Source organism: Ailuropoda melanoleuca, chromosome 5 (assembly GCF_002007445.2).
Source record: "Ailuropoda melanoleuca isolate Jingjing chromosome 5, ASM200744v2, whole genome shotgun sequence".
NCBI classification, from domain to species: domain Eukaryota; kingdom Metazoa; phylum Chordata; class Mammalia; order Carnivora; family Ursidae; genus Ailuropoda; species Ailuropoda melanoleuca.
Window position 1 is genome coordinate 9582823 of NC_048222.1, and position 15423 is coordinate 9598245.

The 15423-nt window shown below is 43.2% G+C and overlaps 2 protein-coding genes across 2 annotated transcripts in view; both read right to left on the reverse strand.

The window, feature by feature from the left end:
- The window catches only part of CAP2 (cyclase associated actin cytoskeleton regulatory protein 2), a 149056-nt gene extending 137966 nt beyond the window's left edge, over window positions 1-11090 (reverse strand). The window contains exon 1 of the mRNA XM_034660283.1: window positions 10819-11090. The gene's annotated coding sequence lies outside the window, so the exon portion shown is untranslated. The remainder of the gene's footprint in view (window positions 1-10818) is intronic.
- Window positions 10538-15423, reverse strand: part of RBM24 (RNA binding motif protein 24) — a 78512-nt gene continuing 73626 nt past the window's right edge. Inside the window, exons 6-7 of the mRNA XM_034660192.1 lie at window positions 11833-11898; window positions 10538-10981 (exon numbers count right to left, since the gene is read on the reverse strand). Of these exons, the coding sequence (XP_034516083.1) occupies window positions 10538-10981; window positions 11833-11898 (510 nt within the window). The remainder of the gene's footprint in view (window positions 10982-11832; window positions 11899-15423) is intronic.

Sequence of the window (15423 nt, forward strand, 5' to 3'; positions counted from 1 at the left end):
GCACGGGTCACCACGGCTCGGATCCCCAAAACACGATGACTGGGGAGCTCCCACCCACCACACTTCTAAGGCTCTGCCATAGCACATCTAAACTGCAGAGACCCTTAATGACTGAAAGCAGAAAAGGCGATACAGCATTTCACACGGTCAGTTATTTCTCACAACCCGACTAAAAATATCTCACTTCCCTAAACCCTGTCGTGTCGGTGTTAAGAATACCATGCCTCTCACGAGTAATGAAGACCAGAAGCTTTGCTGAAATTCCTTCTGATCTCAAAACTTACTGGCATTCATTGAAAGATTTATAGATGGTTGAAGAAAAGATTCCGCAACTCTCTTCAAAGGAAACCCCCCAAGGATCAGTTCTCAAGAACTGGGCCAGTTTTGTGCATGGACATTTGTAACAAGTAAGTGAGGGTGATCATTTGACTTAGAAGAGCCAGGTGATGAATTTGGCCCCAACCCCCTTCTGCTTCTTCACGTGTCTCCAGCCCCGGGGTCTACTTTTATACTTGACTTTGATTTATTACTTGTAACAAATTTGGTGTTTTCAAATAGAGCTGTGGGCCACCAAAGATTGCAGGTTCTTCTTCTTCTTTTTTTTTTTTTTCTCTTTGGACCAGGAAGGTCAAAGCAAAGGGGATGCAGAGAAAGAGGACGATGCAGAACGAAGAGATGGTGGGGTGTGGGGACCACGGGAATGCATCAAAAGGAGGAGGGAAACTACCGTGTCGGTCAAGAGAGAATTGCCCACTCCAGCCTCTCTCTCAACTGCCTTCAACACTCAAAGAGCAGCTCCCTGACTCGGAAAGATCAGTGAGAGCGGGTGTGAACTGAGGAAAGCAATGAAAACCTGAAAAGGAGACTTATTTGGGAATGTGCTTCTGGGGTTGTTTTCTCTTTTGTCTCCAGGATTGACCCAAAGTTGGAACTAGGCAGGGGAATCAGGCAACAAAATCTCCGAAAGAACCCTCTTCTTGGCCAGAAGACCTGGAAAGGAGACCCTGTAATGGAAAGATGTATAGAAAGAGGAGGGGAAAGAGGGCCCTGTAATCCAGGGCATGGAGAGAATCCTTATGAGTGCTTTCCTCCTCCTTTCTTCTCCCTGCTCAACCCTGAGGATGGCCCTGGTCTTGGGTAACTATCTTTACCACGGCAGTATGAGCAGCTAAAACTACAAGAGAAACCCAATCTTTCTGGCTGGAAGCCTAGGCGGGGGGCAAAGGCTCTTGGGGGCAGGACCGTGTGAGAGAAATCCCAGAGAAGACGGAGCTGGAGAAGGGGATCCCTTGATCCGTGCATGAACCAGCACAAGCCCCAGTCTCGCCCTGGAGCTGCGCAGGCGTGGGATGGGGCCAAAGGCTTTGAGATCTGAGCTGCAGCAGAAGCCACCGCTCAATTCCCGGACTAAGCCCTAAACAGCACTTCCACGGGACCCAAAGCTGCACAGCAAAGGTTTTTAAAACTGCACTGACGTCGGAACCACTGCCCACAGAATGCAAGACAGAACTGGGCTGACTGCCTGGTAAACAAAACGAAGCAAATACACACACACACACACACACACACACACACACACACACATTTCAAAAGGACCCAGAGTCTCACAATACAATACCCAAAATGCCCAGAATTCAACCCCAAAATACCTGACATGCAAAGGACTGGGGAAATGTGATCAATTCTCAAGAGAAGAGACAATCCACAAATGGCAACCCTTCAATGACACAGGTGTTGGAATTAACAGACAGATTTCTAGGACCTGTTTCAACTATGCTCCTGGAGATAAAGGCAAACCCCCTTAAGATGAATGGGAAGACAGAAATTCTCAGCAGAGGCACAGAACCTATATAAAAAAAGAAACAAGTGAGTATTTTAGAGCTGAAAAATACAATGCAAAGAACACACTGGATGAGCCCAACAGCCAAGGGAAGTCACTGTGTACTTGGGGGTATGGATATTATCCAATCTGAAGAACAGAGAGAAAAGGAATTGAAAGAAAAAACGAACAGAGCTTAAGAGGCCTGTGGGACAATATTAAAAGGTTTAATATTAATGTCCTCTGGGATCCCAGGAAAGGACAACGAGACTGAGGTGGGAAATATACCTGAAGAAATAATGGGCACACATTTCCCAAACTTGATGAAGGCTGCACATTGACAGATCCACACAGTGCTATCTGTCTGGTTATTATACACAGACACTCACACACACACAATTTACAGTGAGTGCCTCCAAAGGGGAGATCGAGAAAGATGAGTAAAGTGAAGATGTAACTGCTTAAAAAGAAAGAAAATCTGATGGGCTATCATTCCCTTTTGAGAGATGTCACGAGCATCAAGATCTTTAGTTCTGAAACGTCTTCCCTAAATCTAGCAGAACCAGGAGTTACTAGGACTCTGTCAATCAACAAATTGGTTCCTTCACCAACACTAAACGTGCAGAAAGGGTTTGCCATATTACTGACCCTTGATTTTTGGTCCAAAAACAGAGGAAGGATAAGCTACAAAAGGGATTTCCAAATTTTCACTTGTAAATATCCAGAAAGCATTTTGTAAAACCCTCCTGCCCATTTTTGACTGACATGTGAAAAATCTCAACGAAATGTGAATGGCTGCAAAGAATATAACCGGTAGCATTGTTAATACTAATGCAGAAAAATAAAATTATTTCTCATTCTCATCCACTGAAATTCATACTCATTTCAAAAAATACAGGAACAGGCTGCTTTTTGATAGTTACAAATTTTACATAATTACATTTTCTCCTCAAACTTAACGTTTCCATTCTTCTTGCCCTATGGAAATGTATCCTAGTTTTATTTGTTTTATGCCTTAATGTCTTTTATTCATTACTCTATCATACTTTTCTGCATCAAAACTATGTTTATAAACTTAAATTTAAATTCAATGGCCAAAAAAAAATGCTCTTCTGATTGTTACCACCGTAACTTTGAATACCACTTATCAAAACAACACAAATACTACAAATGTTAGCAAATAATTACTAAACGTACATAAAAAGTAATTTTTACTGGAAAACCCTCTCTTGAGCACTTTCATTTTTCAATTTTTTCCACGCATGTACGGATGAGTATATTTATTACTAGAATGAGTCAAGGTTAAACATGAATTTCTCAATTTTTGTTTTTATCGGGGTAAATGCTGGGAAATTATGTTCACATACATGAGAAGATGGGAATGGGTGGCACTTTGTGATAGAAATGTCACTCCATTCTTCGAAATCCTGGGTATACTAAACATCACACGGTGAAGAAATATCACCAATTATTTGCATCATCAGTGTAAGGAGAAACCGGGAACACTGATTAGTCAGAACCCTCACCTACTCACCCATCTGGGACATTTACAACTCGGGAGACAGAGCAGCTAACGTGTAGAAAACTGATCAGAAAGCAGGTAATTATTGTCTATAAGCACGTAAGTTTTATCATGTAGACATTCGATTGACTTTCCTCTCCCGCCGTGGAACAAGCCACTTTAATACCAATTAGGCAAATTCATTTCAACCTTCCTATCAATGGTTTTCTTTGAACTGACTGTAGACCTTTCCAGCTCTCTCATTTTTAAGCATGTTTAAAAATGTTCATTTGGAGGCGCCTGGGTGGCTCAGTCAGTTAAGCATCCGCCTTCTGCTCAGGTCGTGATCTCAGGGTCCTGGGACCAGGGTCCAGGGTCCTGCTCAGCGGGGAGTCTGTTTCTTCCTCTCCCTCTGCCCCTTCCCCTGCTTGTGCTCTCTCTCTAATAAATAAATAAAATCTTAAAAAATATTCATTTTTCATTTGTATGAGAGTCCTAATTTCATCCCTTTCTAAATATGTCCTTTAATATCAGTTTACAATTTGATTAGATTGATTTTCAGTGTGTGTGTGTGTGTGTGTGTGTGTGTGTGTTTTAACAGAGATTTAGAAAACACGTAATTTGAGGTGTCCGGGCATTGGAATCATTCACTTTCTCACCCCTAAAGCTGATATTCTGAAATGTCCCCCCTTTTCTGCCTTCCCCACTCCCTAGATGTTGATATCCTTGGACAGTGCAGTTTAGTAAAAAAAATGGGTTAGAAAGAGGCCTTTTTAGCAAAATGAATTAGGAAGATGGATTAGAGATACAGGTTTTTCTTAGGTAAAAGGAGAGAAAGGTGCTTATGGAAAAGAAGGTGGGAGAGAGGCCAGAATCTCTGTGGCATGCCTGCTCTCAAGAAGACTGGTCTCTGCAAAAAGGACACAGGGGGGAGGAGGACTTGGAAATTTACTTTCTCAAAACACCTGTGTGCATGTACCTTGGGGAAAGTCTTTGAATACAGTTAAAGTACACAGTTTGAAGATTGTTGGCCTAAAGTAAGAAGCACACAAATGAGTTCCACCCCTAATTCTAGCCTACCTAGACTCATCGGTGTGAGCGAACCTCTTTTTCAAAGTTTTCAGTGACTGGAGAACTTTCATTAGATCATCGTCCACCTTGCATTCAGCAGAGACACTGAGGGAGGAGACGAAGGGAGAGGCGGTTCTAAAGCAGGGCGGAAGAAGGGGGGCTGGAGGGCCGTCCACAGAGGGAACTGTGAACCGCAGAGCGCACCACGAGAGCACTGAGAAACAGAGAAGCAGCAATGGAAAAGAAGGAGGAATCAGAATCACAACTTTAAAAATTTTGGCTAAATACTTGTGAACCTGCATTGGACTCCTGAAAATCTCCAGCCATAGCTTCCAGCATGCTGGAAGATGGTACCAGGAGAAACTGTGTGTGGTCTACCGAACGCCAAGCAACCAACTGGATGGACTCTTCCCCATCAATCTACTCGCGAGGCCGGATATCAGCGAGACCTGCAACTGGACAGGCGTGAGCACAAGCCCCAGACCGTGCTCAGTACATGAAAAGACCACCCTCACACCTCACCAATTTCTTACCTACACACTCTGGGCTTCTAACCTGAGAATGCAAAGAACAGACAGCCTCCACGACACACCAGACTATCATCAGAGTAAAAATGCTTTCACTGCTAGAAGCCTATTGCGCCTGGTTCTGGAAAATCCAATTGACTGGTTTTCTCAGTGTGGTCCATTTTGACTGCTTCTTATTGCCTTAGAGTAAAATAATCAATTTATCTCATAAAAACCCAGTGATTCCGGAGGCACCAGAAGGGCAAGGTTGGTTAAGCGTCTGACTCTTGTTTTGGCTCAGGTCACGATCTAAGGGTTGTGAGGTCGAGCCCCACGTCAGCCTCTATGTTGAGCACGGGGTCTGCTAAAGTTTCTCTCTCTCTCTCTCTCTCTCTCTCTCACTCTGCCCCTCCCTGCACTCGCTTGTGCTCTCTCTCTCTAAAATAAATTCAAAAATCTTTAAAAAAAAATCCAGTGATTCTTCTCTGAATAAAATTAAATAGAAACAGGTTGGAGCTAATGGTGACTACAACCTTAGCAGATCCCTTGATACCTACACGCACAACTTGGAGCACCTCCTGTTCCTCGTCTCTTCCTTCACTGATATTCCTCTTTGCATCCCCAGGGACTTTCACTGTGCTGGACATACAGCAGTCATCCGACATAAGGGAATGAAGAAATAATCAAAGGATCCCAGAGTTTCTCTGGATTTCCACATGGACTGATACAAAGTAATAAGGGTTATTTTCACATTAGAGTGTGTACAAATATAGACACAAGACAACCAATGTCTCCTAGGTACTATTACAAGGCTTGTCTCTGCAGTCTCCAGCATCTAGCTTCTCTAGGCACCACTCCCCTCTTCAATACTACCCTGGAGACCACCTGACATTAATTTCCAGACTCCCAGAACCCACCTGCTCTTTTTTTTTTTTTAAGATTTTATTTATTTACTCGAGAGAGAGAGAGCACAAGGAGGGGGGAGCAGCAGAGGGAGAGGGAGTAGCAGACTCCCCGCCTAGCAGGGTGCCCGACACAGGGCTTGATCCCAGGACCCTGAGATCATGACCTGAGCTGAAGGCAGGCACGTTCAACCAACTGAGCCACCCAGGCGCCCTTTTCCTGCTCTTTAATACCCTATCAAAACTAGAATGATTTTAGATCAGACTTGTATATTGTAGAATGGCCTTTAAATTTTGAGAAGCTGAGAACTACAGGAACCTCAAGGTTACCTAATTTCTCCTTTCATTAGATAGATGTGAGGTTTTTTCTTGGGACTACCGCACCTTCTCCAGTTGGTTAAGTGGTCAATGAGAAGCCAGGATTATTAGATGTCTAATTAATGAGAAAGGTCAGGTGAAATTATTATTATTATTAATCCATAATAATCAGAACTTCTTCCTCCGGCTTTAGAACACTTGCTCTGTCCATTCCTATATAGGGCTGTATCCTGAAAAGGAAACCGCTCTCTTTACATAACTGCTCAGTAAAAGATGTTTTCCATAAGTGAGAAAAGGGTCTACTTAAGAAAAACAGAACAATATGAAATTCCCCTGATATAAAACCTCATGTAAAAAGACAAATATTGTGTGATTTCATGGACATGAGGCCCTGAGAACAGGCAAATCCCTACAGACAGAAAGTGGAATGGTGGGTGCCAGGGCCTGGGGAGGGAGGAATGGGGGGTTATCATCCGATGGGGACTGAGTTCCAGTCTGAGGTAATTAAAAAGTTCTGGAGATGGATGGTGGTAATGGTCATACAACTTTGCGAATGTACTGAATGCCGCTGAACTGTACACTTAAAAATGATTAAAACGGTAAATTTTATGTTGTATATTTTACCATAATTAAAACAAAAAAAACCTTAGAAAATCCCTTATAATAGCCTGCTCTGACCTTACGGTGCTTCCTTTCTTCCTAAATACAAGAAGAAATACCCAGGATGAAATCCAAAAGCTCATAGCCTGAGTCAGGGCAGGCTTAGAAAGTGCCCAAGGCTAAAACGCCAGGCTTCCAATTGGCTCGTTGTTACCAGAATAACCAAACTAAGTCATGTCAGAAATACTGGCCAGCCCAGCAAGGATAAACATACAAGGAAAATGTGAGCAAGGTTTAGAAACCACTTATGGACCTTGCAGAAAGTCATGTCCCTCTGACTTAATAAAATGGTTTTCTGTCCCATCCTTAACCCAAGTGACAAAAGGGAATGAAGACGCTCTTGGAGTATGTGGTCTTGCTGTGAAATTCAGCTGTAGAGTTTTAGATTCATGTTTTTCCACACTTCTGGGAACATCACATAATAGATATTGCAATTAGAATCTTAATGGAATGAGAATATAGGATCTCAGTTCTATTCACTTGGTTTGGGGGCAATGAAAAAGCTGGAGATACACCATTAATGTGTAAGCCAGAAAAAGAATCAACTTTTTCTTTTCTTTTTGTCATTAAAATATATGATACAGTCATATTCACACAGAAGAGACACACGGGAAAAAAGTCTTCACAGCAGCATGCCTCATAACAGCAAAACACGGGAACCAACCCAAATGCCCACCAATAAGAGAATGGAGAAATACATTGGGGAATATTTGCCAACTAGGGCTATGCAGCCACCTGCAACGATAGGAACAAGTCTTAAAAACTTAATGTTGAGGGTTTTTTAAGTGAGAAAATTATATACAACCCTTTTATAAGTCAAAAACCAAGAAAACCTAAACAGTCCATTGTTTAGGAATACATACATATGTCCTAAAATAGTTTTACAATAAAACCAGAGATTGATTGACACAAAATTCAGAGTTGGAGGGACATGGAGAAGAGCCCAGGAGAAGAGCACAATATGCAACAGTTCCCCCCCCCCCCGGTTTCTGTGTATTCTCTTCAACAGTGTTATTGAGATACAACACGTAGGAGATAATTCACCCATTTGAAGTGTACAGTTCAATGATACGTGCAATTACCACCACAGTCAAACCTAGAACATTTTCACCAGCTCAAAGAAAAACCCTGTAGCCTGTAACTATCACCTCCCTGCCCTCAAACTCCAGCCCTAAGCATCCATTAAGCTACTTCCTGTCTCTATAAATTGCACTGTTTTGTACATTTTCATAGGAGCAGAATTAAACAATTTGTGGTCTACTGTGACTCACTTCTTTCACTCAGAATAATGGTTCATACATGTCTTAGCATGGACCAGTACTTCATTTCTTTTTACGGCTAACTACTATCCCATTCTATGGACAGACCACATTATATGTATCCATTCATCAGTCGATGGACATTTGAGTTATTTCCGCCTTTTAGCTATTACGAATGGTGCTGGTATAAATATTCATGTGTAGGTTTTTGTGCAGACATATACTTTCACTTCTCTTGGATATGTATACCATGCGTGAAAATGCTCTATCATATGGTAACTCAGTGTTTAACTTTCGAGGAATTGCCAAACTGTTTTCCAAAGCAGCTGCACCATTGGACATTCCACCACCACCGAGTAAGAGTTCCTGTTCCTCCACAGCCTCACCAACACTTACCACACGATTTCTTTATTCTAGCCATCCTAGTGGGTGTGAAGCGGTATCTCAGTGTGGCTTGATTTGCACTTCTTTGATGAATAATAGCGTTGAGCATCTTTTCATTACTTATTGGCTATCTTCTTTGGAGAAATGTCTATTCAGATCCTTTGACAATTTTTATATTGGGTTATTCATCTTTTTATTATTGAGTTGTAAGAGCTCTTTATATATTTTGGATACAAGCCCCTTATCAGATACATAATTCTAAAGTATTTTCTCCCATTCTGTAGGTCATCTTTTCACAAGTATCTGGTTCTTAAACCCTAGTTTTTAATGCAGTGATGGTGGCCATTTGAACATAATGGCTATAGCTTACATATACTTAGCATATTATTTTTATGTATAAAGCGTTACATAATTAACAAAAACCAAAACTTAATATATGAAGATGTCCCTTAAGATATTCAAGACAAAATAAAAAGCTATAATACCCAAATAAGTTAATGCTACTTTTGAAGATATGTAATGACTCTTGATAGGACTCAGGCGCTTGGATTATCTGGCCCATTAATCACCTCAAAGGCTCTTCTCCAAACTATCACACTGCAGAGGAAAGTAGCAAAGTCCTACCAACAGGACAAACCTGCCCCATTTCCCTCCTATCTTTATGTCTCCCCTTCCTCTATCCAGCTAAGAATTATTTTTACATTTTTAAATGCCTGAAAAAACAAGAAGAATATTTCTTTACTGGTGAAAATTATATGAACTTCAAATTTGTTGATATAGTGTAATATTGGGCAAATTTCTTGAGCTGAGGGCTAGAGGGCAAATATGTAGGTTTTGCAGGCCATGTGATCTCTTTAGGAGCTCCTCGACTCTAGTGTTGCATCTTAAAAGCAGCCATAGACAACACACAAAGGAAAAGTGTGGCTGACATTTATGGACACGGAAATTTGCAGTTCATACAATTTTCACCACTTCAACGATAAGCACCAAAAACCTATTTCCTACCAGTCACGGCCACTTCGATGGTCACCTTCCTGATTTCTCAATTACTTTTTCTCTTGAATAAATATGACACCTTGATTCTAATTTTATTAAGGATTTTTAGATATGGGAATTCACGGAATAGTCTTTCTTTGCAAAATACACTTTATCTTCAAGAACTCATGATCTAGCAGGTGCCTGGGTGGCTTAACCGTTAAGCATCTGCCTTCAGCTCGGGTCATGATTCCAGGGTCCTGGGATCCAGCCCTGTGTTGGGTTCCCTGCTGGGGGGGGGGAAGCCTGCTTCTCCCTCTCACACTCCCCTTGCTTGTGTTCCCACTCTCGCTGTCTCTCTCTCTCTGTCAAATAAATAAATAAATAAATAAATAAATAAAATCTTAAAAAAAAAAAAGTCATGATCTAGCCACAGTCAAGCTATTGAATGAATCACTTTAAAAAGCTTTTACTCCCTGCTCATTACACGTTGTAAGTCAAATACTGTTGGGGGCTGAAAGAAGATGCAAAAACCCCACCCTTGCCCTCAAGAGGCTTATAGTCTAATTAGACTCTAGTAATTATAAGAACAATTTCCCCAAATATCACTCCACTGTCATAATCTTACATTAAGTGAGCTCAGCTATTTTACCAAAAATTCTAAGGCACGTTCCTTAAATTAAAAGAAATCTATATACGCAGTAAAGAAATAGTACCTGCAAACAATTCTGTAAACTATGGTGCCTGAGTCCCATAGGCTTCTGCATTTGCCAGACTTACTGAACCAAAGGTTCTTGATGCTTTGCTAAATGTTCAATCTCCCCTTTGGCCCTGTGGACCCAACCCTAGCCCCATATCCTAAACGCAATCACCCATATTTACTCAATTTACAGAAGGCATCAATTCAAATGTTGCTAAAACTTGCAGCCTGTTTGCGATGCCTGACACCACTCCGATGGGAATAAAAGCAAGGCCATCTGCACATGCAATTATGAGCCCAGAAAGTGATGATAACTCAGCTACTTGCGCGGACAGCCTTCCACCCAAAGCAGTCAGGGACCCAGCTGTGTGAGAGGCCCTATTTCGGGCTGTCCCTCACTGCCTCAGTTGCCTTTGCATTTTTTCAAAGTGACTCATTGCCTCTAGTCAGGTTCTGCAGAGAAGCCAGGTCCGTTTCTTTCCAGCACTTTCCAAGCGAGGTGCTGTGGTCGGATCCGGCCCAGTCGCAGCCCTCCCCCTCTCCCCCCGCTACGCAGCCCCGTGGGGTGGGGAGGCTTGGAGCCCGGCGGGCGAGAACCCCCAAAGTTAAGACGGGCCTGGGGCGGCAGCGCGGGGAGGCTAGGCCCCGGCCGGCTCCTGCGCGCCGCCCGCTTCCCCGCGCCGGCCCGGGGCGCCCGCAGCGGGGAANGCAGCGCCCGCTTACCTGCTGGGGAGCCCGGGGTCCGGTCCCCGGCGCCGCAAATCCGAGTCCGGCCACTCGCACCCTCCTCCCGCTCCCTCCTCCCCCTCGAGTCGGAGCCGGTGTCAGTCACGCTGCTCCAGGGGAGAGTCGCCGGCGGCTTCCGGGAGCTCCAAATACAGACGAGCTGAGGGGGAGAGGGGGGGAGGGAGGGCAAAGCCCCGCGGGTGCCGAGTGGAAATAAAGGGGAGCAGAGAGGAGAGGGGGCTGGAGGAACGGAGGGGCAGATGGGCCGTGGGAGACAAGACTGGGACGCGGGGACGGCAGGGGAAGGGGGAGCAAGCCTGCCAGGCGCCCTGCTATGAAAGAAATGAATTCACCGCATCAGGCAGCCTTGCAAAGAAGTCTGGAAAGATCCGGCAGACTCCTGGCTGAAAGAGCCACGGATAGGTTGGCTCCTCAAAGACTTCGCAGAGACATGATGGGTCCTTAGGAAGCAAGAGCCGGGCCTGTGTGTCCCCCGACCCCAATATGCGAAGAAGGGCCCTGGAGGGAGAGGGAGGCGGACATCTAACGCATTAGCTAGGCATCAAGCTCAGCAGCTTTCAGATCTTATAAGAACATTTTCTAATGATTTTTAAAATGTGTCTTACATACGGCATTTTTAAAAGAGACTAAATGCCCAATTATTTAAAAACAAACCTATCCCAAAGCACTCTAATGTCTGTTTGTGGCCATTTCCCCTTTATAAATAAGTGATTATAATTATAAAATTAGAGGCTTTTTACTGTTTTGTTAACATGAGTAGAAGGAAAACATTGATTTTCAATTTTCATCATTTATTTCAATCTGAGAAAGTGGACTTGAAACTCTTCATTGAATAAATGCCAGGAAAATAATTACAGAGGAGAGAAGTGGGGGATGGTAATTGATACTTCTTAGAGCAAAATTTTCAAACAAATAAGACGATGAATGTCTAAAAAGCTAATGGGTTCTGTGCCTTACCAGGCTTATTCTGACCCAATAGTCACAACTTACATGAAAGTCATTGCTATTACACATTGCATTTAGCCAACAAGGGGATGCCTCATTGGTCCCCTTTGTCTGAAAAGAAGAGAAAGAAAATGGCGTAAGCATTGATAAATAGGTGGAGGTCCTGCATTTAGCAGAGAGCCAACGGGATCCCTATCACACCCATGCCTTGCATTTGGTAGTTATCTAATACATTTCTACTGAGTAATGAATAAAGGAATGAGTAGATGGACGAAGTATATATGTATTTAGAACATTTATTTACCAAGAATGTAAAAAGTCATATATCCATAAGAACCAGGCTGTGCAAGTTTACAGGAAACATCCAAGGTTCCCGTCTAGTATGACCTTCCCCCCCCTAACATTAACATCAACAAATACTCACAGAGCAGTTCCTTTAGCTGAGTATATTTTGCCTTGGAGTATAAAGTATTATGGAGTATAAAAGTGAATAAGGCACAAATCCTGTCCTTAGGTTTATAAAAGAGTAGGAAGAAGAGAGTATAAAAATAACCACAGTGTAAAGAAGACTATTAAAAAAAAAAGTCCCAAAAGAAACATGGTGGAAGGTCTGTGGTCCTGTAGAAGAGAGTGAGGTTGCTTCTAGTCCTGGGATCAGAGATTACATCCTGGTGGAAGTGAGAGTGGAACTTTCCAAGCAGAAATAAAACAATAAAAGTGAAGGGTCCGGGGAAGACAGTCACGATGAAAGGAAGAGCAGGGACAAAAGTGAAGAGGTGATAAAGGACAGGACAGGTCTGAAGGACAGGCCGTGACCTTAGGTGGGATGGAGAGTTGCAGGAGTCAGATAGAGGAGGAAGGATAGATTCTCGGTGGTGGGGGCTTTCAGTCTTAACCTAAGATGATTGACCCCCAAGGGGCAGGCATCGGGGAACTATTCACAGATTTGGAGCTGAGCCATGATAGTGGTAAATTTGGTAGTGTCATCTAGGATTAGAAAGAGATAAGAGGCAGGGAAATCCTCTAAGACGTAATTCACTAATTTGGAAGGAAAAGTAAATGAGCCTTAACCTGTTGCCTAAATTCTTCCTAGAACTAATTTCACCTAACAGAGCATATGTCTGCTGACGGATTCCGCAATGGGGCTAAACCCCCGTGAACTCATCTTCCTAAACAACCCCCTAATATTTGCTGTCCCTAGTTTCCAATTAGACCAGAAAGTTCCAGGAAAGCAAGGATCATGTCTGTTCAAGGTTTAAGGCTGTGTCCCCAAAGCTGACACAGAAAGGTCATTGCGTACATATTTGCTGACACATTTTTCCTTTACAGGAATTGTTCTGAAGGTTGTGGAATTGGAAAAAAGAGGATGGGAGCTAGGCTCTTCTAAATCTTTTCAGTCCTTCTTAAGATTCCAACCCAAACCTGCAGTTGTCCTTAGCCGATGATCTCATTATCTGCTCTAGGAAGAGGCTGGTGCCATGTTAGCTTCTATGCCAACCACTTTTCTCCCTTCTGCCCCCAAATTTCTCCTCTCCTCTTCTCTGCTCATTAATTTCATTTGAATTAACTTCCCCTTCCTTGCCAAAGCTAATAATATTCTTTTCTTATTCCACTTTGGGCTCTGTACTCTTGTGTCTGAGCTTCCTCCTCTCCATTGGATTTGTCCCCAGGATAAACACTCCTGTTGTCACCGGCCATGTCTGTATCTGAAAGCTGATAACATGGTAGACGCATGGCTAAGCGGAGGGGCCCATTGTTAGAATGATTGTACTGTTCTGCCTTTCTGTATATGGTGTCAAACTTTTAAATTAATTATTTTAAGTGAAGGGATTTGCTAGAATCTCGATGGTGAGCAAGTGACTCAGAATCTCAAAATGCATGGTCTATAAAGCTCATAAAATACCAGGCAGAATCCAGACTTCCATGCTCCTCTCCTAGAATCCACTCCCCAGGTCCAAATGTACCTGCGTGTCAGTCTGACATGTAGGAGGCTAACCATCTGTGAATTTGATAAAAAGTCTCCCCTAAAGTGGTGTTGTGGATGGAAACAAATGAACCCAGAGAGACCCTCTTTCCTGAGCTGCGTCCATGCTGGTGCACGAGAGAGAATGGGTGTCTGGATTCCAGGTGGGCCCTTTGTGAAGTTATGCTAGGGCCCCAGGTCTCTGCGAGCCCCACGCCACCCACGTGGCTGCTGAGACCGAGACCGCTGGGACCAGATTGTTGCCCCCATGCTTATTTTGCCTTCCTCTCCTTACCCTGACTGGCAAATGGAAAGCATCCAGTGAACACCATGTTCTTTTGGGGAGCTTTTCTCGGTCCGTGAAAAGGAAAGGATTTTGAAGGTTGCCTCCCAACACCTGACTTCTCAGAACTCAGAAGTTCTGAAGACCACATAACCAGGGTACCCTGCGAGTTTGTATTTTAATAACTCCCAAGTTGAAAGCTATCAATGGCAATTTTACCAGGGGTTGATTCACACATTGTGGGTGCTAAGAATGCAACGCTCTATGCAAACAGAGGGTAACCATCATGGCTAACTCTGACCACCTACCACGGGCCAAGCTCTGTTCTCAGCATTTTATGCGGACTAACTCCCCAGCCTTGTGAAGTGGGTGCTGTTCTTATCTGCACTTTATAAATAAAGAACCAAGCGCAGAGAGCTTTGGCCATTTGTTCAGGATCAGAGAGGAACATTGGTAGTGGGATTTTGGATCCAGCAGTCTGGCTTTACCTTGTGCACTTAACCACTATGCTTTACGTGAATAAATAGGAACAAATAGATGAATGGAAAACTACCCATGGGGAGGTGCCTGGCTGGTTTAGTCAGAAAAGCCTGCAACCCTTGACCTCAGGGTTCTGAGTTTGAGCCCCACGTTGGGCATAGAGATTTCTAACTAACTAACTAAATAAATAAACTTAAAAAAGAAAAGTAACAGTGGATAATAACACAAATGCTTACTGCAAGAGTAGACATCTGTACAGTTGTGATAGAAATTAATGTTTATGCATCATCAAGAATATCTAGGAATAAAACTGATATCCTGCGGGGTGCCTGGGTAGTGCAGTCGTTAAGCGTCTGCCTTCGGCTCAGGGTGTGATCCCGGCGTTATGGGATCGAGCCCCACATCAGGCTCCTCTGATATGAGCCTGCTTCTTCCTCTCCCACTCCCCCTGCTTGTGTTCCCTCTCTCGCTGGCTGTCTCTCTGTCAAATAAATAAATAAAATCTTTAAAAAAAAACAAAAAAACCTGATATCCTGCTTCCACTGAGCTGATGTATCAGGAATAAATAAACCCGACTAAGGAAATGATGGAACTTCATAGTATCACAGAGTGAGCTGTGCAGAGAAAGGGGTAGGTGAGTAATACTCCCTTGCGTTCATGAGATACGGACAAAGATAAATTATATAAGTTAAATGTCGCCCCGTTTCTGTGGCAGAGGTAACAGTGAGTCATCGACTGCTTTGGATGAATGGATTCTTTATTCTTTCTTCTCAAAGAGGAAACCAGGGTAGCTCAACTCTGTCATCCTGACCTTCTGTCTTTCCATTGGAGCATTGGAAGCTTGTGCCAGAGAAGTAAAAGACCCTGGAAACAAATTTTAAATATTCCAATCTTTTGCCATGTAGAGATC